At 39.5% G+C, this 26,596-nt stretch overlaps 1 protein-coding gene across 1 annotated transcript in view; it reads left to right on the top strand.

Moving 5' to 3' along the window:
- KIAA0825 overlaps window positions 1-18,528 on the top strand; it is a gene marked incomplete at its 3' end in the record, with an annotated part of 180,580 nt that extends 162,052 nt beyond the window's left edge. Inside the window, exons 17-20 of the mRNA XM_080924848.1 lie at window positions 9,241-9,646; window positions 13,591-13,747; window positions 16,503-16,658; window positions 18,430-18,528. Coding sequence (XP_080780974.1) covers window positions 9,241-9,646; window positions 13,591-13,747; window positions 16,503-16,658; window positions 18,430-18,528 — 818 coding nt within the window. The remainder of the gene's footprint in view (window positions 1-9,240; window positions 9,647-13,590; window positions 13,748-16,502; window positions 16,659-18,429) is intronic.
- Between the last annotated feature and the right edge of the window lie 8,068 nt (window positions 18,529-26,596).

Below are 26,596 nucleotides of genomic sequence, written 5' to 3' on the forward strand. Positions count from 1 at the left end.
CTTATGAGCATGTCCACTAAAGAAACACCCCTTAGGCTATTCAACTAAATAAACTTCTAAATATTATAAGACCAACGAATGGCATTAATTTTCATTTCAGCATGTGCATGGGGCCTTCCTCCTCGTCTTGCCAAAGGCCACACAGGGAAGATGACCAAATGCTGACCTTTTTTATTAGTATTTCATGGCTTTTTGGAATTTTCTTTATTTCTTTATTTCCATTTTAGAGAATATAATTTGATCACCACATCTCACCCTTCCTTTTCCTTCCTCCAAAACCTCTCATATACCCCTCCTGACTCTTCTTCATGGCTTTTTTTTTTTTTTTTTTTTTTTTTTTGGTCTTTTACTAATAGTTATTGCATACATAAGCATTTACAAATATATTCCTAAATATAACCTGTTCCATCTGGATAATGCTCCCCATGTGTACAGTTTCAGGACCGAGCCCTGTACACTCAGTGGGTGAATAGCCTCTTTGGGGAGGCTCCCTTTCCTACATTGCTGAGCTGACTAAAAGTATTCTGAGTTAACATCTTTTATTCTTGTGTTAGCATTTACAGAAGTCACATGACATTGCCTTACTTTAAGTCTAGATAATAACCTGTGTGCTGTCATGGTCACTCATTCAGTTTAACTGGTTATTTCATACAGCCATCTGGTTGTTTTCCTGCAAACACCAAGTTTCACTACTTTTTTCCCTTAACACACCTTCAGATGAAACATTTAGGTACCAAATAGCACCTAGTTGGGTATTACACATAAATTTTGCATAGGCTATCTATTGGCGCTTCCTGTGGCTCTGTGCTGAATGTATTGGTCTGTTGGAACAGTCTTTCCACCAAGTGTCCCTAAGCATCCTTGTTCATCTCCCCACTCTCATTTACTTCATTACACAACCTTTTCTGCTTTGTTCCATTGTCACTAAATTTTCAACAGTCCCTTTGAATGTGTATCATCTATGTGAATGTTCCCTTTTATAAAGTGAAACATCTCATATTCATTTTTTAAAAAGAATCTTTTTCAACTTCAAGGAAAAGCACCAGGCACTCACAAAAGGAGTTAAGGGGTCCAGCCTTTGTTTTATTCCTCTCTGTGGAGATCCTGAACAGTGTGGCTCTCATTCGTGAGCTTTCTATCACAAACACAAATCAATACTCTATGGGCAAACTTTCATGTAATGTTTTAATTTTGTCTATGTCCTATCAAACTGCCTTTGGATCTAGTAAAAGTATTTAATTGAATTTGAAAAGTGTCATCTTTTCAGAAAGTGAGTGAGCTCTTTCTCATGTAAGAGTTGTTCCCATAGTTTCTACTTCTACTTCCATACAGCTTTTGGATGCCTTTTTCTACATGTAACGTACTATTCCACATCATGAGCACTGTCTGCTTAGCTGTACTATCAGAAGCAGTTTCCTTTCTGTTTTTCATTACTTCCTTTACTTTATTACAATTTTAAGACTTATGCTTATATAATGAAGCCTGCAGACTATAACTGTGTCATTTCGCTCAGTCTGTCATACAAAATACTCCTTTGGTCTCCTTTTTTTATTTTAATCTATTCTCTTTTTTAGTGGATAATTTATGTATTTACATTTCAAATGTTATCTCCTTCCTTCTCCCTTCCCCCTCCCCCTGCTTCTATGAAAGTGGTCCCACTCCCACCTCAACACCCTGGTATTCCCCTACATTGGGAAAACAAGCCTTCACAGGAACAAGGGCTTCTCCTCCTATTGATATCAGACAGTGCCATCCTCTGCGATACAGCTGGAGTCACGGGTCCCTCTATACATACTCATTGGTTGGTGGTTTAGTCCCTGGGAACTCTGGGGGAGACTGATTGGTTGATATTGTTGTTCTTCCTATGGGGTTTCAAACCCCTTCAGCTCTTTCAGTCCTTTCTCTAACTCCTCCTTTGGGGTCCCCATGTTCAGTCTGATGGTTAGCTGCAAGCATCATCAACTGTATCAGTAAAGCTCTGGTAGAGCCTCTCAGGAGGCATCCATATCAGGCTCCTGTCAGCAAGCACTTCTTGGCTTCAGCAATAGTGACTGGGTTTGGTGGCTGCATATGGGATGGATCTACAGGTGGGGCAGTCTCTGGATGACCTTTCCTTCAGTCCCTGCTCCACTCTTTGTACCTCTATTTCCCCCCATTCGTATTTTGTTCTCCTTTCTAAGAAAAACTGAAACATCCACATTTTGGTCTTCCTTTCTTTTTGAGCTTCATATGGTCTGTGAATTGTTTTTTGAGTATTCTGAGCTTTTGAGCTAATATCCACTTATGAATGAGTGCATACCATGTGTGTGGTTTTGTAAGTGCATTACCTCACTAAGAATGATATTTTTTAGATCCATCCATCTTATTTCATAAGGTCATTTTTTTAATAGCTGTTTAAGTGCACATTTTCTGTATCCAATACTTGGTTGAAGGACATCTGGGTACTTTCCAGCTTCTGGCTATTATAAATAAGGTGTCTATGAACATAGTTAATCATGTGTCTTTGTTATATATTGGAGCATCTTTGGAGTATATACCCAGAAGTAGTATAACTGGGTCCTCATGTAGAACTCTTTCTAATTATCTGAGGAGCCAACAGACTGATTTCCAAAGTAGTTGCACCAGTTTGAAATTCCAGCAACAATGGAGGAGTGTTCCTCTTTTTCCACATCCTTACCAGCATCTGCTGTCACCTGAGTTTTTGATCTTGGCCATGGTGATTGATGTGAGGTGGAATCTCAGGGTATCTCTGATTTGCATTTCCCTGATGACTAAGGACATTGAACATTTCTTTAGGTGCTTCTCAGTCATTTGAAATTCCCCAGTTGAGAATTCTTTGTTTAGCTCTGTACCCAATTTTTACATAAGATTATTTGGTTCTGTGGAGTCTAACTTCTTAAGTTCTTTGTATATATTAGATATAAGCCCTCTATCAGATATAAGATTTGTAAGATCTTTTCCCAGTTTGTTGGTTGCCATTTTGTCCTAATGGCAGTGTCCTTTGCCTTACAGAAGCTTTGTAATTTTATGAGGTCTCATTTATTGATTCTTAATCTTAGAGCATAAGCCATTGGTATTAATGAAAGATCGGCCTTGCTCACGGATTTTAAGGATCAACATTGTAAAAATGGTCATCTTGCTGAATGCAATCTACAGATTCAGTGCAGTCCTCATCAAAATTCCAACTCAATTCTTCATAGAGTTGGAAAGAGCAATTTAAAAAATAATTTAAAATAACAAAAATCCCAGGATAGTGAAAATATTTCACAACAATAAAAGAACCTCTGGGGGAATCATCATACCTGACCTCAAGCTGTATTACAGAGTAATCGTGATAAAAACTGCATGGTACTGGTACAGAGACAGGCAGGTAGATCAATTGAATAGAATTGAAGACCCAGAAATGAACCCACATACCCATAGTCACTTGATCTTTGAAAAGGGAGCTGAAAACATTCAATGGAAAAAGGACAGTATCTTCAACAAATGGTACAGCATCTTCAGCTGGCAGTCAGCATTCAGAAGAATGCAAATCGATCCCTTCTTATCTCCTTGTACAAAGCTCATGTCCAAGTGGATCAAAGACCTCCATGTAAAACCAGATACACTGAAACTAATAGAAGAGAAATCGGGGAAGAGCCTTGAACACATAGGCACAGGGGAAAATTTCCTGAATAGGACTGTTTCCTTTCTAAGAAATATTTTGGGAAATATCTCCAAAGAGGTTCTGACCCACAGAAGTGTTCAGTTTATTCATACCACTTGTTGGGTATTCCTAACTAATTAATATTCTTCATAACATAAGTTGGTGTAGAATTGCATTTTATGAACAGTCACAGAGAGGTGTGAGGAAGTGAGGCCACAGATCAGTCTGCATCCTGTGTGAATGACAACAGACAATACCACTATTTTTGTTCCGTGTTCTGAAATGCTTCTTGGAACCATTGCAGTTCTTGGCTCTCTCTCTCTCTCTCTCTCTCTCTCTCTCTCTCTCTCTCTCTCTCTCTCTCTCTCTCTCTCTCTGTCTCTCTCTCTCTCTCTCTCTCTCTCTCTCTGTCTCTCTCTCTCTCTCTCTCTCTCTCTCTCTCTGTCTGTCTGTCTCTCTCTCTCTCTCTCTCTCTCTCTCTCTCTCTCTCTCTCTCTCTCTCTTTCACTTTTAATTATCACTTTACCTTCTCTGGTTTCCATTGACCTGACTCAACTTAGTTCTTTAGTTCTTTCAAAAGAGAAAATCCACATTCATATAATTTTTATTACGATGCCTTGTTCAAAGTGGTTCACCTTACAATTTTGCTGTTAACCTATTATTGTTCTTAATTTACATATTAAAGTTTCATATGTATATGAAAAAGAACTGGGTTGTTTTCCACTCTGTTTTTAGACATTCACTGGAGGTCTTAGACTGCCTTCTCCTTAGATAAGGACACCACTAAAGCCAGATGGTATTATGTGTTGGCATTCAGTCAGCCATTGATTGAATGAATATGTACTGAGTGCTACATATCATTCAATGTGTTTAAGATCGCAGACATTTGATCTTATACATTTATTCTGTCCTCCTAGTGCCAGTAGGCTAGTATAATTAAGTGAGAGCAGACCCCCAGAACATGAGCAATTCTGGGAAGAAACAAACTAAACTTTTTATAAAATTCTCTATGAAGATTGTCATAAGAACTCTTTCTTGGTCTGTGGGTGAGATTGTTTTGTGTTGGAGCCAATATGTGAGGAAGTTTAGAGGGAGGAGTTTGATAGTGGAGGGAGTGGGGGGGGGATGGGCCTGGAGACCTGATTCCTTCTTTAGCTTCCTGCATGGATCAATGCCATGTTGTCAAATTGGCTGTTAACAAAATGGATTTCCTCAACAGATGCAAGTGACCCTAACATGAAACTGCTCTGTTCTTTAGTATTGGGAATACGACATAGAGTGCACGTGCCAGAGTGGGCATGCTCTCATGGGTCTCCACTGAAGTATGAGTGCCTTCTCAGCTACACTGTAAAGAAAAACCATAATTTGATCAGATTTGGGGGGTGGTGTGGGAAAACCATGTGAGTGCCCACAGGCTTCTATTGAATGTGAGTTCCATGAGCTCTGTGCTTATGGAAGGTATATTGAGCTGCCAGTCAAGCTGTCTTTAGCAAAAGATCCCAAAACTAAGTCTGTAAAACATTGTACATTTCCTGTCTCTTCTTCATCAGCAATATCTATAATATAGAGAAAAAGAGAAGGTTTAGGGAAACGAGCACCAGGAAATATTGCACAAGGCAGGAGATCAAGAACACGGGTGCTCCTCACACATAGCTCAGCTTTTTGATATTTCTCTCATTGTGTTTCAAAGAGTAAATGCACAAAGAGCTAGTTGGACTTAGCTTTGATTCTTTGACAGCAGTCAAGTAAAAAAAAATTCCTTGGCGGTAAATTATAATTTTTAATGAAAAGGATGCTTTATGGGAAAATATTTGGTTGCCGCAATGCCTTCCACTAAAACAATGGCATTCTGGAGGGAGAAAACTTAATGTCACAAGGGAAATGCTCTCAGACAACTGTTCACAGGGAGATCTTTAAAAAGGATCCCAGTGGCAGAAATACATGAAGTGTGACAGAGTTATAGTTAAAATTTTTCCTCAAAAAACAAATTCTAGTTTCATAAACCCAGCATCTCCAACAAATCGTATCTATACATTTACAAACTTAAGATACAAATTTTCCACTCTATAGTAAAGTATACCAAATAGTGCCTTGGTGAGCATTGTGTATTTATCTTACATGTACAAAAATGCGATGTTTTCCTGTTTGACTCCAAAGACAATGCATTGAGTTCATGGATGTTGGGTATTTATTGGCAAGATGCAACAACAGGTTTATCTGTGCTATAGTTCAGGCTTAAACAGCAGAGCCTAAATTTTGAGAACATTGCATGGGTCATATCTATGTTCTTATAGTGCCTTTAAAAATACATATAACAGACAATGAAACTAAGTGAGCTTAGAACTTGAGATTTGTACCATGAAGTATTAAGCTGACATTTTAAAATTAATTATATATTCATATCCCAAATGTTGTCCTCTGTCCTATCGCCCTCCCCAACACACACAAGTCCATCATCACATTCCTACTCTCCTTCCACTCTGAGAGGATGACCCTCTTGGCATCCTACTTCTCTGGGGCATCAAGTCTCTACAGGAGTAGGTGCATTCTCTCCTACTGGGGCCAGACAAGGCAAGTCAGTCCACTGCTACGTATGTTTTGGGGGTCATGGACCAGCATGTGTGTGCTCTTTGTTTGGTGGCTTGGTCTTAGGGAGCTCCCTGGGGTCCAGGTCAGTTGACACTATTGCTCTTCCTATGAGGTTGCCACCCCCTTCAGATCCTTAGTCTTTCCCCTATCTCTTCCATAGGAGTCCCAGACCTCAGTCCAGTGTTGGCTATGAGTATCTGCATCTGTATCAGTCAGCTGCAAGTAGAGCCTCTGGGAGGACAGCCATGCTAGTTAAGCTGGCGTTTTAAACACAACATATTAAGTTACACATTAGCATCAATAATCTATTGATATGTGATAGTGATAATTAAAATAAACATTAAACAATCTAAAAACATTGATACATCTTTTCTTCATTTTACATTTTTAGGAAATATGTTAATATAGTATTGGCTTAGAAAGAAAGATAACATAAACACAAATCTAACTTCCATAATATAATTACCACACAGTCTTTTCAGATAATACATTATTTTAATAGATGGCTGTTTACATGAAGACAGATGGATGAGTGTGCTACCACTACCAACCCCTTCCTTGGTGCTGCTAACCTCCTCACTGACTCATTAACTTCATGGTTAGAATGAATTTATTTGGCAACAACTTGAAGCTCCTGATCGGAGTTTGCCTTAAGCATTAATGATGTAGTTAAGGATTTGAGTTCCTGGGGTCTTTACAGTAAGAAATCTCAGTAGAAGTTCAGGTGGAAAGAGAATTAGCAATATACACTTGTTATGGAGTTGTTTACGATTTGTGTTTACACCCTCTTTTGGATGAGGAAAATATAAAATAAAATGTTTTATTTTATATATATATATATGTGTGTGTGTGTGTGTGTGTGTGTGTGTGTGTGTGTGCATATATATGTGTGTGTCTCTGTGTGCGTATATGTTCGCCTGCATGTATCCATGCACACCATCTGCATGTCTGGTACCCGTGGAAGCTAGATGAGAGTATTAGGTCCCCTGAAAATGGATTTACAGGTGATTCTGGGACTCAGTGTAGGTACTGGGAGCTGAACCTAGGTCCTTTGCAAGAGCAACAAGTGTTCTTAACAGGGAGCTAGCTCTCCATCCCTGCATAATAAAATCCTTTAAGGAAACTACAGAGAATAGAAGAGTAATACACAAACACTTAAAAATAAGGCATTTAAAATGGTTTGGAAATACAAAATGCCATGTTAATAGGGGGGTTGTTTGCCATTTTCACAGTACCATTTCTAAGAATGGGCTTGAACTGGGTCAACACCTCAGGTAAGTCTCAGCAAGAAGTTGAGTATCAGAGATGATAGGTGTGAAAATTGACAAATACTCATCCTTGCCTGGTGCAAAGGAACAGGAAGCAGTGAGGAGGAAAGGAGGGAGAGGGGGAAGCAGGAGGAGAGGCACTGTTTTGGAGGGATGTGATTCTCTGTGGTAGTATCAAGTTGCATGCTGAAAACACAGAGGAGTGGGAGTCTCAGCAAAGAGCTTGTTTGTAGCATTGCAACCCCAGAGGAAGGCCAAGAAGACACATTTTGGAATCATCTAAAGGAATAGATGAGCTGGGGATATAGTGCATGAGTGCTTGCTTAGATTGGAGGCCCAGAAACTCATAAAACCAGGCCTGGTAGAGAATGCCAGCAGCACATGCACTCAGGAGTAGAGGCAGGGAGATGCAAAGTTTGATGTCATCCTTAGCTATATAAAGAACTTATACCCAAACTGGGATAAATGAGTCTCTATCTTAAAATGAAACGAAATTAAATAAACAGGATAGCACAAAATCAGAATGAAAAGTAGTTTTTAGCTAGGGTCAGATAGGCTTCCATGCTCCCAGTAGATATATTTCTGACTCATACCTTAGGTGGGATGCTACTGGCCATATTGCGGAATTACTATCCCATTATAATGGAAACCATAAGTGCTTCAGAAAGCCCTCCAGGTACAGAACAGCTTTACCCAACAAAGAATTACCCACCCCTCAGATGTCCACAGTAGGAAATTGACCAAGACCTCAACATATCCTTCAGAGATGTATAGCAAAAAGAAAATGGCATCTTATAGAGCCCTCAGACAAAAACCAAGGACTGGTATGAAAGTTCCACATCCAAGAGTTGTTGGAAGATAGTGTGGAAGAAGAAATGAACACAAGGCACTTAACTCGTGTATTCAGTGGTTATTTATTGAGCAGCTCTGGCCTGTAATATGTTTTAGGGGTGGTCACAGATAAAGAATGAGTCAGCAAATGATGGTCACAGATAAAGAATGAGTCAGCGAATGAGATAATTGTTGGATGTTGACAGGCACTTTAACAAAGGCCTTCAAGGGTTTCCCATGAAAGCAAGAGACTGGGGTCTGAGAAGGGAAGGATGTGGATGGGGTGGCTAAGGATGCATTCTGAGGAGGTGACATATCTGGTAGGAATGAAAGAAGAGGAGCCCTTCAGTCTGTAGGAGAGCTGGGAAACTAAAACTGTGAGAGTCAGTGGTGTCAAACGTCATATGGGGCTCTGCTTAATTCATTACCCATATCCCAGTACTTTAAAACTTAAATCTTCAATAAATAAACCTATAAACTATAATTCTAAGTTTTATAATTTTCATTAATAGAAGGAAAAAATCATGCTTGAAATTTCTGAGAATTTCAGGCAGTTGCACAGGAGTTTCTGGTGGAGCTCTGTTGGGAAGCATTAAAAGACTGTTCATCTTAAGAACTTCCTTGGACTGGAGACATGGCTCAGTGGTTAAGAGCACTGCTCCCCCAGAGGTCCTGAGTTCAAATCCCAGCAACCACAGGGTGGCTCACAACCATCTGTAATGAGATCTGATGCCTTCTTCTGGTCTCAAGACAGCTACAATGTACTCATATGTAAAATAAATAAACATATTTAAAAAATAATAATTTCCTCCACAAAAGTTTGGCATTCCCACCCAGCAGAAAGCCGCGGTGTGATGGCCTGAGAATGCTCACAGTAATCATAGCTTTTCTCCCCTTTCTTCCCAGGCTTCACAAGGCTTGCTGCTCAGGCAGTATCTATTGTCCTCAGCAAGTTACCTACGGTGATTGCATGCTTGCCTCCCACAATTAAATACTTCTTTTTTCTGTCTGAGAGAAAAATGTCAAAAAACGTGGCTGAATTGAAGAAAGCTGGCCTGCTTGTCTGGAACTTGATTGTAATTATATGTCGGATACTTGAGGATGGGAACACCGTGGAACGTTTAACAGGTTCCTCCCTTGACAGATGGAGTAAGGAGAAACTGGGTTTAATTTGCTTGTGTTTGGAAAGTATCCTGGGAGAGCAAAGCAGTCCTAGCCAGCTGACCCAGAAGGTCATCCTGAGCATCGAGCAGCAAAGATCCAACTGGATGGAGCACCAGCTTCAGAAAGCAAAGACACTGAGCTTCAAATGGTAAAGCCGTGCCTGTCTCTTACCCAGTGTCACCAAATAATTTCTCCTTACCAAAGTCACCAACACTCAACACCAACAAAAATCTTGTCAGATGGGCAGCAAATGATCATTTGGCAAAGAAAAAAAATCAGAGGACCTTTAAGGAGCCCAGAAAATAATAAATACCCTGCTAAACACTGGGTTGCTAGATGTTCCTTGTAAAATCTGAACCCCATTGATAGGCAGGAACACTATACTAGTTTAGGTTCCATCTTGAGGTTTCTGATTAAAAGGGTGTATCTCAGCTCAGTGGAGTTTAGTTTCACTTCTTTTCAGTGTGCAACTGGGTATCCAGTGCATAGCCAGAGGCATTTTGTAAATGGAGTGGGCACAGATTGAATTAAAAAAGAATTAATGGATATAAAAGGCTTTTTATTGCTTTCTGTGTACCTGATTGTCAAAAAGGTACACATTTTTCATCTGGTAATGTAAGACTCCCAGAGGGCAACTGAGGCATATCACTCACAAGCTATAAACACATCCAGCTCTTTCAGTGGTGAAATGTCAGCTTTCTCATAGGTTTGTCACCAGCAGCTAAGTGATTTGTGACTCTGAAAAGAATTTTAAGGGTCCCCAATGAATTCAAATATGTGTGTGTAGAGTTCTCCTGTGTTGAGGTTAGTCTCTAGGCAAGAAGCTGCATGATATTGGTGAAAGGATTCTGGCTCAGGTGTCTGTGCATCACCAAGTCAGGCCATTGTTTGAACACCCATGCACACTGCACACTGTCCCAGCGACACTCTTGGAAGTTTCTGCCTGTGGTGATAAAGAACTCGGGCTTGAGAAGCAGAAAAAATGAGAAAATGAGTATGCATTCCTTGTAAATGGACCCTTTTATGTCTCTCCCAAAACTTCAGTTTCAAGGATGATTCCATGCTGGCAGATGTGTTTTGAATAACGAATTAGCAAAATGTTCAGCATCCAATGGAAGAACTGTAAGCTTTTTTTACTTATAACCTCTTGTTAAAATATGTCATATGTTGCCAGGAGTGGTAGCATGCACTCAGGAGGCAGAGGCTTGCTCTACAGAGTGTGACACTATCTCAAAAACAAACACAAACAATCGAAAAGGCAAAACAAAACAAGACAAATATATGTTGCATTCACTGGTTAGCAGAATGGTAACCAGTATGTTTTGCTTACCAATCTTAACCCATGCCAATATGTTGAGTATGAAGAAGCCCTGGTTTCCTTGGTCTAGTCATACAGAAAACTAGATAGTCTCTTTTGGTGTGTTAATGGGAAGGAATAATAATAGAAGCCAAGAAAATCCTTAGTAACATTGACGGTGAATGACCCTCTTCATCTTTATATTTGTACCCAATACCAGATTACTGGGTAGAAGCCAGTAACTAAAAGATGAAGGTCAAATGTTACTATTCGCAGCGGTGGATATGAAGAAAAAGAAAGGCCAAACCCAGGAGATCCGGTTATGCTTACAAAGTAAAACTTACCATAGTGCTGGTTAATAACTCCCAGGAATGAGGCCTATTTAAAGTAACACTTCTGGTCATTCCTGAATTATTTTTCCCTCAAAGGCTAATTCTTAAGCTCCAAAAGGAACAGCAACACATTTGGTATCTCCTGCAGTAGGATATCTATCACCTGGGTAGTTAGCCAAAAGTTTAGTTAGCTGTCTCTTACAACATGCAGCAAAAATGAGGATATGCTCATTTTAAAAACATTTTCTAGCCCTCATGGATTCTGAAAAGCTGCATAACTAGCACACATCATGCCTTTCTCAGTTTCATAAATGGCATTAATATACAAAATGCACACTTAAAGTTATTTGACATATATATTTGAAATAGAGTTAAATTTAAATCATCCTAGATAGCGAGCTCACTGAGCTTGTATGCAATAGATAGATTTCTTCTTAACCTTGATTTCAGATTGATTATCCACGGTGTGTATGTCCCTCTCTTCTCATAAATTAATCTCATAGCTCTCCACTATACAGAAAATGTATAAATGCATTCCATATCGGTATGTCTGCAACAGTCCAAGGTTGCCTTAGCTTTACCATGGCTTTTTTTTTTTTTTTCTTTAAAATAGAAAACTGTATACAACAACTGAAAATATTTTTGTTAAATTACTCAAAAAGATTATCTTGGATATATGTAATATTCAATTATACTTTTCCCATTTGCGTCCAGATTTAGCTTTGGTTTTATGAAAATAAGTTCGGAGGGAAGGAAGCTGTAAGTGTTCCTGTCCTGCGCGCTGTCTGAAAGCATTACTATTCATTAAAATAACCTTCACTTTGTAATAACTCTCAAGCTGTAAACAGTCAACTCAGATTCTGAAGAACACACAGCCGCAAAAGTAAAGAAATATCTGCCTTTGCAAAGTAATTTGTCGAGTTGAAGACTATTGTTTTTCATCATGGTGACCCTGACTTGGCTGGCTGGGTGCATATACAGATTAAGATTAATGTAGTTATTCCTTGGCTAAGGTCTGCCTCTTTCAGGGCACATTCTCCCTAATGACATGATTGATAGGCAGTCCCAAATCCAGAGAGGAACTCATTAATCATAGCATTGACTGAATCCAATCATTTGCTTCACCTGCACAGTGACGGACAGGAAAGGATACACTTCAGGGGCTGACACTGAGATACTCCTTTGTCAGAGGGCCCCAACTTTTTCAATGTCATCCTCTGCAAAACCTGACAAGAATTTTGCCTGAAACATGTGTGCAGCTTCAAAACGATACGTGCAAATTTATCTCCGTGTGACAATGTCTCTTAAAAATGTGCTTTGGCTAATGAGCATTTCTAAGTCAGTAAAGCCACTTTATTTGCTATTTCCTTAAGCAAGTCTTAGGTAGTCTTAAATTTCCTTTGTGTGTGTGAAAGAGAGAGGGCTGTTTTGAAGCTGCATGTGGAAGCAATAGCAAAGTTAATGTCCAGCAGCTGGGCATCATTTGGAGTCTTCAGGTCAACAGCACTGACTCTTAGCAGAACTAATTTTATAATCATGGCAAAATCTCGGCAATGAACTGCAGTGTAGAGCTGATTAGCACACAGTGAATTTCCTTTATCCTGGGAAACAGTATAAAACCAGGAACATGCCTACAAATACTTAGATCACAAAGCCTAATACAGTCTAATAGCATTTATAGTAAGAAAGTTCACATGGAACACGGTGCGAATGACTGTCACATGTTTACACTAGCATGGTTGGAGGTGCCTCACTCTTTGTCATTTCTTAATAACACGGAAATAATTCTCAAACCCAGAAAAACTTCAAAAAGAAACACTTCATGTTATAAAATGTCTCCCCATTCCAGGTAGGATGATAGAGAGCTGGGGGGGGGGGTTGGTAATAACCAGAATAGTGATTTTCACTAAGTGTGTGTTATAAGAATTAAGTAGGAGGTGTGTGTGTGTGTGTGTGTGTGTGTGTGTGTGCGCACGAGCGCGCGAAGCATCCAGCAGACTCCCCATTTCAACATGTTAATTAGTCTTTACTGTGTTTCGCACAGGTGCAAAGAATGTACAAAAGACACAATACTAAAATGTTGCTGCCCTAGGTAATTCTTTTTGTCTTCAAAGAGAAAATACAAATTATTTCTTACACGTTCTTAAAAAGAAATGTTTTGTTTTCATCCCATGATTAGAGCAATTTCAACAATTGCAGTAATGGGAAGCATTTTATAGATAGGAGTACAGATTCAACAAAGAGTTCTTTTTGAAAGAAACGATTCAGAATTTTAAAATGCTTTCAGGTGCTTTGTTCCCAGGCCCTGTGTAGTGGAGCTTAGGTGGTTTGGGAAGGCTTATCTGTTTGAAGAGAATTTTTTATGGGTGCTCTAAGCACAAGATTGCTCCTCACACTCAATCTCTGATTCTTTCCATCTTTACAGTACTTCATCGCTGATACATGTTTGTCCTTTGTATTTAGTGCATTCATGACAGCGGAGGGAAGCTCGGGCTCAGAAGGAGATGCCACTCTTGAACTGATTGTGCAGAAAGCAAATGCGATGGTCCTGGATCTCTGCCACAAACCAGGTGGCAGCGAGTACCTGCAGCAAATTTATCACATCATTCGGCTCAATGAGGTAGGGAAACGGCCTTTTTACCGAGCAATTAGGTGTGTACTGGCCTGAGGCAGCGTCTGCTGGCAGCTAAGGGTTAGTCAAGGAGGTGATAATACTTCTTAACATCAATACTAAACTCAATATTCCAGTATTAATAAAATCTTTTTAGCCCTGGCTGTTCCGCATGTTTAGAAAAAGGCTTGAAACAATGTAAGTTTTATTTATATGATTTCAACAATTAACATGGCTCATAAACTCAGTTCACTTCTGAAATATAGAGATGAGAGTTGTAGTTTGGGAATTGTGTGTTTGTGGCCCATTCAGCCAACAAATACCAGGTGAAGTCTGGTATTTGAAGAAATGAAGGATGTTTCTAAAGAGGCATAGCTTTTTTCCTGGAAGCATCATTCTTGGGTTGGTACAGTTGTATGTAATAATAAAAAAGCCTCAAGTAATCAAGAAAATATTGAGCTTATGATTTTCTTCTTCTTCTCCTTCTCTCCTCTTCCTCCTTTCTCTTCCCACCTCTCCTCCTTTTCTACTTTTTACAAAACAGGCTCTCACTGTTTAGCCTCCTGGTCTGAAACTTGGTTTGTAGAGCACACTGGCCTTGAAACCACAGAGCTCTGCTTGCCTTGTCCCTTAGAGTGTTGGGATTGACTGGCATCACAAGCTCTAAAGAGTGTAAGAGGATAAAGAAGTTTGTTAGGAGATTGTCCTTTAAGTGTGTTAGAGCCACACCCATAGCCCTGAGCTGAATGGGGACAGCTCAGGGACAGTTTTCTGCCACAGTGGCTTCAACCCTACACAAAGAATATAAGCAATTCAACAATGCTGAGAGAGTGGAAGAAACAGTCTTCAGGGAAGTAGCAGTGAAAATTATTGTGTGGCTGGGGGTCCCCACAATACGAGGGAGGGACCATAGTAAATTTAGGTTTTCGCACTGGGAACCACTGCTTTAGAAAAAAATCTCTCACTCAGTCTGCTGTCACCTCCACCTTCCTAGAGACCCGTTGCTATGGGAAAAGCTGCATGGGGCCAGTACCTTTTATATAGGTACTGCCTTCTGAATCTGGGTCTTGGTTCTGTGTAGCAAATGTTCTTGCCCACTATGCCTTCTCTACAGACCCAAGACACTATTGTTATTTTATTATCATATGTGTACCTGTATATGATGTGTGTAATACGTGTGCACAAGGAAGTCAAAGGGGACCTTTGTGGAGTCTTTTCTCTCCTTCACTTGTATGTGGATTCCAGAGATCAAGTTCAGATCACCAGGTTGTGTAGCAAGCACTTTTATTAAATGAGCCATCTAGCTAGCCCTAGAAACTGATTTTTAAGGAGCACTGATGACTATTAATATAGCAGAGAAAACACAGGAGAATTAGAGCTGACAGTAAATTTGCTTTTTTGTTAGAGTAGAAGCAGGAAAGTCTAAATATAGCCATGACAATGGAAATGCGTTCAGAAGCATTGCTAGTAGCCAAAGCAAGTCATTCTTTCTAATGTGAATTTTATTCCTTTAAACAAACGTGTGTAAGTCATGATAGAGAGACTTTTGTTTTCTGTTATATACCATAGTCGTAAAATTATTTTTTCATGGATTTGTCATTACCTAGTCCTGTTTAATAAAAGTCAGTGTGTCATTATAGAAATGATCTATCTAATGAGATGTTGCCTAATTAGAAAGCTTAAGAAATCACTGTTATTGATTTATCTATAGCTTACTGCATAGGCCCCCAGGCCTGTCTCTGGCTTTCAGAGGCAAACATTGAGTATGGTGTTGGGACAGAATGTTTCAAACTTTCAACTACTTTCCCACCTCCAGAACTCCAGCCAGTGAAAGACTGGGCAATGGCTGGAATCCTAACAAGCTCCCAGGCGAGGCACTGCTGTCCCCTGTGCAGCACACAAGGCAGCAAGCCTTGTAGACGAGTCCTGCCATCCTTTGCAGCTGTAACATTCTGAAATGTGTGCAAGCCAAGAAGCTGGCGAGGAAGAATAGACTATGATAAACATCGGGCAAACCTCTTGTTTATCTATTAAATGACTGTATTAATAGCAAGCATTTATTAGGTTGATGGAATTCCTCTAGTAAATTTAATCTGTTGCCTCCAAGAAGCAGCCCCATAAAACAGACTAGGGATATTCACCTTAACTTATTTACGGGCAGAAAATGAGCTATACTGCAGGAGACTGTCTTTTCTTGGTCAAGACTACACCAGCACTTAGATGATTAGAATTACATATTTTGACTTTCTGTTTAGCCTTGATAGGTTTCAGTCCACAGCATGGGAATGAAGTGGTAGGAATTTGCATTATAAATAATCCCACACAGAATGAGACTCCCTGCAGCAAAATCAGGATGCTTACTGCTCAACTGAGCCTGGAGTAGGAGGCAACTGTATCTAATGAACGAACAAGCAGTCTTTTCTGTGCACAGCCATGCACTGGAGATATGTTTTGGTAGCCAGATATTGTAACATATAAAGTCAGTGACCGTTCAGAAGATTGTGACATACTGAGTGCTCATTCATCTCGTGAGGATTCGTTAAATGTTTTTGAAACTATGCAATACATTAGGTTTAACTTGGTCTTGATAGGTCTATTGTAATAGTGATGTGTACTCTGCTGTGTGTCTTCTGAGTGTGTGTTTTTCCTGAGGGGAGCAATATCTAGATAACCTGCTGGAAGGGTAAGCCAGAAGAATATTGACCCCTTTATTTTAAAGAGAATGTACTGCTCACCATCCTGACCAGAGTGCTTCTCCTTGAAGGAATATTTAAGAGAACAACTGTTTGCTGTGAATGGTTCAGAAGAAAAGCCATTACCCATCCCACCTTTGAAGATGGCCTTGAGAAATGAAGATCAGCCTCCTGCTTTTAACCCTTTCCTGGTGCACAAGGTTTTCAGTGAAAGCATGATAGATCAGGTGTGTAGAGATTAAGTGTAAAGTGTGACTTTAATGAATGGCTTCTGCATGTCAGAAGTAAGAGAGCACAACCGATGTTTAAGTATGCACAGTCTCACCTCACTTTTTTGCTTACGGAGCAAAAATTCACGTTTATGTGACCAGTACAAAGCATTTTGGGTTGTTTTACCTCATTTCCATGTTAAGCTGATTCATATGTTTGATCTATAAAATTTAACTTTTGCTGGGTCATTTTGTTGTGGGTAGAGGCAGTATCTCTTTGGCTGTGTCTACAGAAGGCCTGAAGAGCCAGGCAGCTTGTCACTCTTTCCTCCCCTGAGAGTCTGATCTCCCTTAGCACACATGTGTGCACAATATTGCTCTGCTTCTGTGGGTGTATCAGGTAAATGAGAAAGCACTTTAAATGAACTATAAAGCATTGAACCCCTAGTATAAATGGCATGAGATAAATTTGGTTTTTATAACCTTAGACACATCCCCAAATTTAAAATGGATTTCCTAATGACTATGAGGCAAAAACATTAAAAGTAAAGCCAGCATGATAAATACAGTTTATTTTTAAAAGTCAGATTTTGTCATTGTTTGTGCGTTTCAGTAATTTCATTAAAAAGATCATCTTTCTACAAAATATGTGGATGGAATCGGTTTTGCTTTGGCTGCTCCCTCCCCTCTCCTCCCCCCTCCCTCTCTCCTTTATTTCCCAGACCCATTCTTGATAGACAACTTGAACTATCAGGGCAGAGAAGGATTGCTTGACCTAGAGTGCTGATGAAAATAAGAATTAAAAGAGCAGCCTAATTTGGCATGCAGGTAATACTTTAACCACACTGGCACAGCCTTCCTCCACCCTCATCAATACTCTAGTAGAATAAGACCTTCAAATGCTGACAACCTGGGGCGAATTCTCCTGCTCTGTGACAGGGTTGTAGCGCTCGATTTATCAGCACTGACAAGGGATAGCTCTAGTTACATTTCAAAGATCATGCTGATGTCTTATTATCCAAACCGTTTAATTTAGCAGAGCATTAAGCTTCCATAAGACTTTGAAACCTCGTGTATAAAGGATGGTTTATTGGCTTCTTTTTTACACTGCACATGAGATTCCTCTAAATCATTATTGTATCTACTGTATCTCTTACTTCATTTAAATAAAATACCATGCTATCTCATGGTAACCAAGTTCTGAGTTATGAGATTACTTTTCACAGCAATTTTTCTCCTGTCTCTACTGTGAAATTATCTATTAACAAGAGGCAAGAATTATGTATGTTCTTTACATTTGGAAATCCTTATAATTTTCTCTTCAAAACATTTTAACAACAACAACAATAGTGTTCCATTCTAATTAACCCATGTCTTAGTTTAAGGAGTGGAGTGTAGCAAGTTCCTTGAGTGGTCCACTAGAAAGCAAGCTGTGCCACTGTGCCACTGTGTCGCGGGTGACCAGAGAGTGAGCCACTGCTTCCTTCTCTGAGTCACCCTCCCAACAAAACTTGTGGAGCAAGTACTGTTAACACTTGGAAAAATATCGAATCAAGAAATTGATTTATATTTTTATAAATAATGACTATATCCCCAAACAGATTTACAAATTAATCGCTGTCTTATTGGAATAAACACCCCTTCTGTGGACATGATTGATGTTATCCATCGGGGTCCTTGTTCTGAGCCCCCTCCTTTCTAGTTAGTGTACCACAGCTGGAGCTTTAATTTACTGCTCATATTAATTTTGATTAATAACTAACAACAGTGTCTTCTCATTTATGAGCAGGCAACCACAGCAACATGGTCCTGGGACTGGTCAAACTTGCTGCCAACTTACCTAGGACTGGATAAGATGACCTTCAGCGAGATACTCAAAAACAGGTAATAAGACTGAGCTCTGGGGCGGAGTCTGATGAATGTCGGTCTTTAGAGAAGAGAAAACATTTCATTGGCAGGGTAATCTCTCGTTTTGTTTCTCACATTAGAGGATCTGACTATAGGCTATAGGTACATCTTCCAAGTTCTGTTTCCCATCACGACTAGTTGTAAAATTAGTAGATTCTGTGTTAATTTTAAGTATTTTTACTTTGTATATTGAGTAGTTCACTATTGTAAACACAAAAATTAGTGACCAGCAAGTCATTATCAAGGTAAGCCACTGTTTATAGCAACTTCATGAATGCATGCAAAACTCCAGAGCAAATCAACTAGTGTAATCAAGGTAAATGGAAATAAGGTTGTCAAGACTGAGGTTTTTTTCAGCCAGTTATTTCAGAGCCATCTTACTGTGCCTTTGCTTGCATGTGGTTTTAAACAAACACAGACGTGCACACGCTTTTCTTGTTCATATGTCATCTTTAGGCTTATAGCCAAGTATGGGAATCAATTTGTTTAACCTTTGTGATGTGTATATTGCAGAAAATATTAAATACCACTTCGGTAAAAAACACAATGACAAGAACATAGAAGTGTTGTATGATCCTTCAGAAATCTGAGAATGTATAAGAGAATATCTAAGAGGGATTGAAGTCGATCCCAGATGAGAGTTCATAAAAAAAAAAAAAACAAATCAACAAAAAAGAAATCACCATTATGTGTACTATGAGTAAAACTCATACTACAGATGTATAGTGACAATAGTATTCTAATATTTTGCCTGTAAATTAAAGTCATTCACCTATTAGGACAACGTTGCAGAAATGACTAGCTTCCTCTTGAAGGACAGAGCCTTTCACCCAACACATAGCCTGATGCCATCCCCCTGTAGTATTTGAAGGAAGTATGGTATATGTGGAAATGAGAAGTGGGTTGGTCAAACAAAGAATACACATGGAGGGACCCATGGCTCCAGCTGCATATATAGCAGAGGATGACCTTACCACTGGCAGGGGAGACCCTTGGTCCTGTGGAGACTCGGATGCCTCAACATAGGGCAATGCTAGGGAGGTGAGGCAGGAATGGGTGGGTGGGGAAGCTCCCTTGTACAATGGGGGGAGGGAGATAACATTTGAAATGCAAATAAATAAATAACCAATGAAGTTAATTAATTAATTAAAAGGAGAGAGAGAAGTAAGTTAGTGAAAGGAGACCAGGTAGGTACCCTGTTGAACCAAATTATATGGGTGTGTGTACAACATTACATTATTTTATTTAGAAATATACTTACAAACATAATCTTTTCCGCCTGCTATTTGGAAAGCTTTGAGTTTATACAGATTAACCACTATAATTTCTTATTTTTCCCTAAGTTATGAATTTCTGCTTCTAATCAGCTACATGGTACTGTAGGTTCAGTACATCTTTCAAAACTTAGCACATTGTATAATATCTGAGTCTAAGGAATTTCTGTTTTAAAGGAAATGTTATATTGCTGTCTGTATTTAATAAGTATATTGTTTAATAATATATATCAGTTACATCACTGGATACTAAAGTCTATTTCCTTAAAATATGTACAAGAGGGAGTAGGAGAGAAAACCCTACAAGTTTACTCTGGAATAACAGGTCAAAACAATTGTCTTGAAAAAGACTCAGGAATCTTTAATAAAAGCAACTAGAATCTCATGTTAGTGAGAACCTTGGGTTTTTAAAGAATGATAGGAACAGCATTCTACTGAAGACTGTGAGCCACCACAACAATGAGCCAAACTGATTCACCCTAGGATGGGGAGAGACTCCTAGGGTCTCTCAGCTGTCACATCAGCTATTTTAAGAATCTAATTTATGAGTTTGGATTGATACTGAGGTAGTAAAGAATTGGTTTCTCTTTTTTCTTTAAAACTTTGAAGTAATCTCTTTTGCCCTATCTGAAAATAGTGACTTTTTAAGGGTGTTTTGAGTTTTTGATAGTGTTGATGATCTGAAAGGTGCGTCGTTGAAAATGAGACAGCAGAACCATGAACCTTTGGAATGTGGGTTATGTACCTGTCTAGTGTCTACACAGTGGTCCTGTTTGCTTTCAGTGCAGTCTCAGTGCTAGGCAATGCCAAAGGGAAGACTCCAGAGCAGCTCGGCTGTGTACCCTCCGTTCTTTGCCAAATCACTAACTACACAAGTGACTTGCTCCCTTTTTGCTCCTTTTCTTGGTAATAACATCGTCCTGACTGTGCCTCATGAGCATAAAGGAGACTGTGAGTGTTGTCTACAGACATAATGCTATGAATCTAACTGAACTCACGATACAAACATCAGCAATGTTTAGAAGCACAGCTCTCACACATGACTCCTCTCTAAGATGCCTTTGTGACCAGGACAGACCTACGCAGGAAAGCTTCCAGGAGTACATCTTTGCGTCTGGGTTTCCATAGGGATGAAATGAAACTATGGAGCTACTCCATAGAGTTGACGTGCCTAGAGTCTTAAAATATTTGTAAGTCAGGATACATTTGCAGAAAGGTGTCCAGTGACAGACCTGTCAGGTGAGAAAACCAGGGTGACAGTGACTACTCTTTTCCTGTATGAGGCCCTTTGTTTAATTCTTTCTAAAATGAATAAATACATACATACAGAAATAAATAGTTGTGAAATGAAGCTGCCAGACCACCAAGTTTATGGTAATTCCAGGCCAAAATCTATAGTTCAGACTAATTCTGGCTTTTATTGTATAGGCTGGTTCTATGCTGATGCCAAAGGCAGAATAAGGCTTAAAGTGGCCACCTCAGTCCTTGTCAGGGACGTGCCCTATGCCTCTGCCCCATCAGTAGCCTCACATGGAAGGGGCTCTCTCTAATCTACGATGCTCCACAGGTTGCCTTCCTCAGGTACCTGGGACACTATCTCTCTATTATTTGCCATAGCGAGTCTCCTCAGCACTTCACAGGAGCACCACCATGCCATCCCGGGCAATCACCTCCTGAACAGTGACTGTTCTTTCCCTGCCACCCACATTAAAAATCCCTGGGTCACCCTACATCCTGTGTTTCCTTAACTTGTTATAATCTGAAATCTAACATTTATTCATATTATTTGAATCTTTTCTCTACAATAAAGCATAAGTTTTATGAGATTAGCACTGCAGGTGCCTTGTTTCAACACTGACAGCAATGCCTGGGACAGTCCTGGCACATAGTGGGCTCTAGGCAGGACTGGCTGAAATAATAATTAATAAATGAGGACTAGGAACAAACAGGAACAAGTTGGCTCCTGACAGGCAAGCACAGGATGAGATGTCCCTAATGGGATCCTAGAGAAATGGCCATGGAGGTCTGCAAAATGTTCTCTGCTAAATATCCTCCACACTTTCAAAATTAGGATAGCAGTCAGTTTAGTTATAGTCTTTCTGCTTAAAATGTCTGCTTTATTTTTATTATGTGAAATTTGGCTCAGATTAAAAGAACAGGAAGCGTCTCCTTATTTTTAATTAATTGGCCTACTATGAGCCACTACCCTGTCAGCAACAAAGCCTGTCATTCACTCTCTCTGTCATAAGCCTTTCAACATTTGAGTGAAAGGGTCTGTGTCTGTTAAATGACACCAAACATGGGAGGTGAAAACTGTAAGGTGGAGTTAGCTGCCAGCAGCATCTAGTCTAGCCTTTGCATATAAATCATGAGTATTTTGTTTTCCGAGGCATTTAAAAAAACAAGTATCTGAGGTCCTACCAATGATATACATGTCTTAACTTAGCAAGTTTGCCATTATGAAGAATAAAAACTTTTTGGAGGTTGAGAAACACAACACATAGATCAGTTCTACACATCCTCTAATGCTCTGGAAGAGTAAGCGCTGCGATTCTACACTGATCTTTTGAAATAATAAAGGGTCTTATGGCTGCCCCTTACCTTTCCATTCCTGCCTTTATTCTCTCTCTCACTTTACAATAAACCCAGAGCTCGGAATCAAGGCCAAGACGGCCTTTCTGGAGCCTGCATGGGAGGCGTGCTCTGTTCCTTCCTCTGTCTCAGAGCTCCAGTTGGTCATTTGATGTTTGTGTGTCAGTGGGACAGATTCATGTTGCTTCTTCTATCTTTACCTTATTTACTCGGACAAGGTCCCAAGAATTGTGTTGAAAAATGTCTGTGAATACAATAGATTGCTGTGCTATTTTAACTGTCTAAATATACTGCATATGAGTTTGGCTTCAAGTTGAGCAAACACAATTAAATATGATGGCAGGAACAGCCGAAGGGGTGGTAGTGGCAGATTTCTGGCTATCACTTTGGGGCCTTTCCAGGTGGACAATAACCATGCTTCTGAGAGAACGGCGAGATTAGAAAATGTGTTAGAAAAGAGCTGTTGATCCATGGAGTTGCTTGCCTGTGATAATAATTATTAAGAGATTTTACCCTGTATCAAACGATAGTGTGCCCTACCATGGGTAGAGAAGAGGAGTTATCGTCTCTGGCCTCGAAGTGCACAGCCTGCACTCCCAAATGGCCATTAGTAGGCATTGCTGCCATTAACACAATGTTTACAGTGGCTTAAAGCAGTAAATTTCTGGTGCAGCAGCAGGCTGCTTGGTTTTAGAGAAGTGGGTTTAAGGAAAGGGGAGATGCAGGTCTTCTGAATATACATCTCGCAGTGCCTACATGCATTACCTATACCATGGCTTTCAGGTTTGGTGTTTGACTATCTGCTGCTGTTATTGCTGCTGCTGTTGCTGTTTCTTTCCTCTTTGTGTCATGTTTCTACTCCACAGAGGACCAATTTCCTTCACCTCCACCAACAGGCTTCAGTCTCAGTTATTCCCACTTTGTATTTCTTTACAGAAAACGGTGCTCCCATCCAGAATTCCTATAGCAGCATGGTGTTTACAGAGAGACTGCCACATATATTACTAGGATGAATAAATTTATCTCTGAAGTTGAAGGTACACTAACCAAACAGACCCATGAGTACACTGTTTTCTCATGAGAAATGTGTATGTCTGTTCTTTGTGGTATACAAAATGGTCTCCCAAGACTATTCTTTGACCCTTACTACAACATGTAGTAAAAGACAGGTATGAAGGATATTGCAGAACATTAAGTAACATGACCAAGGTCAGAGATATTAAATGGCAACTGGGACTCAAATGGAACAATACTTACTTCTATCTGGTGGTTTATGTAGTATTTCCTGCTCCTGGTCAGCTTTGCTGTCCTCTCCTCCTATTTTCTCTTTCTCCTTTTAAGATGCACACTACTTGCACTTATGCTAGTGAAGAAAATGGAGTGAGCATGGCTTGAAACATTGAACTTATTTACAAACACGGGTTTACCTATAATCCTACAGTAATCTTATAGATCAATGCCAAGTAATGCAATGAGAATGCCAGGGCAGGGAGATGGGAGGGAGTGGGTAGGGGCTGGGGAGCACTCTCATAGAGGCAGAGGGAGGGGGAGAGGATAAGGGGAATCCAGAAGGGAAACCAGGAAAGGGGATAACGTTAATTTGAAATGTAGGTAAAGAAAATATCCAGTAAAATATTACTATAAATGGGAAAAAATAAATAAAAATATAGGAGTTCAGCCAAAAAAAAAAAAAAAAAAACGATTCAAGTTACTTAATAAGAATCTTCTGTAGTTCCCAACAAAAGTCCAATTTTGTTTTTATTATCTATAATGCTTTCGAGAAAGAGAGCCCTCTCTGTTGAAACATTGGAAGGTACTTGACACGACTGGGCTGGCCCCAGGGCTATGGCAGGACTTTTACCAGTGATTTGAAAGGATCACCAGTGTCTTAATGACACAGTGACAGGAACGTCAGACTATTTGAGGACATTAACGACTTTGAGGTAGGGGGACATAGCAGATAGAAAAACAGGTTCTTATAATAAATAACTGTGAATTATGTAAGTTAACAAGTATGTAATTTAAACAAAGTTTCCATTACTTGAGTGAGAAAATAGACAACCTAAATAAATATGTTAAATGCTACTGACAAAAATGCCGAATTGGCAACATTTTGATGAAAGGAAGGTATAATAATTTTCTCAAAAGCAGCCTTGGGAGAATTTTTGCTTGTCAGATTGAACCAAAATTCACTTTGTAATAAATTTTCGCCTACCTAATTATGCACTTACATGCTGGCACTTTTGGGTTCTTGCAATGGATCAAATCTATTTAAAAACCTGCCTGCACAGAGCACATTCTCTTTTCAGTGACTCCTCTTTAAGTATTTCCCAGTCAAGTACTGTTCTGACTTCAAAGCCCGTTATGTTCCCTATAAAAAGTCTTAACACAGGTTGCATCAGGAGTAGTTGCCGTAGGCCTGATTGATAGCATTGATTCAGTCTGAGTGCGGATGAAAACATCGTGGGCAGCTTGAAGGTGTATTAATCGTCAATCACATTTTCTTTATGTTGTTAGTAACACAAATGAGGATATGACAATACCTTTGAAGATATTTCTCTATAATATAAATTTGAGATAAAATTATGCCTAGTAAATATGATTAAATATTATAGCAAATATGAACAACTCTTAATAATGCTGTTCATCTCCTTTATATAAAATATACTGCTGATTTTCCAAATATACTGTAGGACTTTCAAGGCTCACCGTGAGTACAGTGCTTAGAACTGTATTACCTCCTTTTTCTGTAAGTGCCATTTCTACCCTAATGTACCTAGGGATCCATTTCTAAATCTATTCTCCTCGTTCCATACTGTGAAGTCGGTGGGACAGTCTTTCAAAATCAAGGTAATTTAGTACCCTGGAAATTTATGTTAATGTTGAAATTTACTTTGTTACAAAATATAAAATATATACATATGTTATTTCAAATGGTAAAAGTAATCAAATATGGAATATAAAATACCTCTCTCTGGCTCCTCAATCACATAAATTTCTTTCCACTTGTAATTTTGTGAAACTTTTTTTTGGCTTTATTAATTTGGGTTTATAAGCCATCTAAGGGATATTGCACATTTCTGTTTTTACAAGTTTGTCAGCTTAAAATTATAATATTGGCTCCTTGTGGTGAAACACATGGAATTTATATTATCAGTTCACTTCCCTCTTCGCTATGCTCTTCTAGAAGCAGAAGCTAAATTTCATTATTTGCTTAGTGATCCTCACACAATATATTATAGCCATGGCAGTGTGTGCCTCAGCTACAAGACGAATCACTGTATACTGACCAGCCCAGAGGCAGAGCGGAGGCTACTGATAAAGGGACACAGCAGATAACAGAATGAAGGACTACTGGGATTTGAGCACTTCCTAATGTCTGCAATTGAGAGCTCTGTGTAGATCAAAGGGAAAGAAAACGGAAACGGAAAAGGAAAGGGGAAAAAAGGAAAAGAAAAGGAACTAGGCCCATTCTTCTGCTCCCCTCACTGGCCTTTCTCCCAGTTCTGCTCATCCAAGATCAACTCGGGATCATCAAGTCTTTCTCCTGTCCCCAGAGCTCTCACTCTCCCCCACGTGGCCCCATTTTCCAAAATCTCAGGGCATCTATAAATGAAGTGATTCATCCACTAGTACTTTTGATACCTGCCACTCCTGGGAGGAGGGATCTCAGGTGCCTCCTAAGGGTTACTTGCACCATAAAGCAGGTCCTCAAAAGAATGACTTCCTGTTCCTCAAGCAGGTCCTCTAGAGAATTCACTTCCTGTTCAGGTTCCAGCCTAAATGTGTTGTATTGTGATGTAGATTGTCCTGAAGCTGTTTGTATTTTAATGTTAATTTCACTTCCCAAAGAAGGGCGGCCTAGTCACTCAGGAGGTGACTTCATCTGGACCTTCCCATTTTAATTAGTAAAATAAAGGAAAGCCAGTGACTGGGCAGGCCCAGGGAAGAGAGGAGAAGTCTCAGAGGTGAGAGGACAGAGGGTGGAGGTCTTGGCAAGATGGAGGTTCCTAAGGACCAGCTAGACCCAGGTGATATTGATTGGCGTTAAATAGCTGTGAACATTAAGGATTTTTTTAGGCCTAGTATCTCATATAGTTTATGTCTTTGACTATTTGATATAATCTTGTTGTGTAGAGAGTTAGATATATAAAATCTGTATTAAAAGCAATGGGGCTGTAG

The sequence above is a fragment of the Micromys minutus genome (genome assembly GCF_963924665.1).
Source record: "Micromys minutus genome assembly, chromosome: 11".
NCBI classification, from domain to species: Eukaryota; Metazoa; Chordata; class Mammalia; order Rodentia; family Muridae; genus Micromys; species Micromys minutus.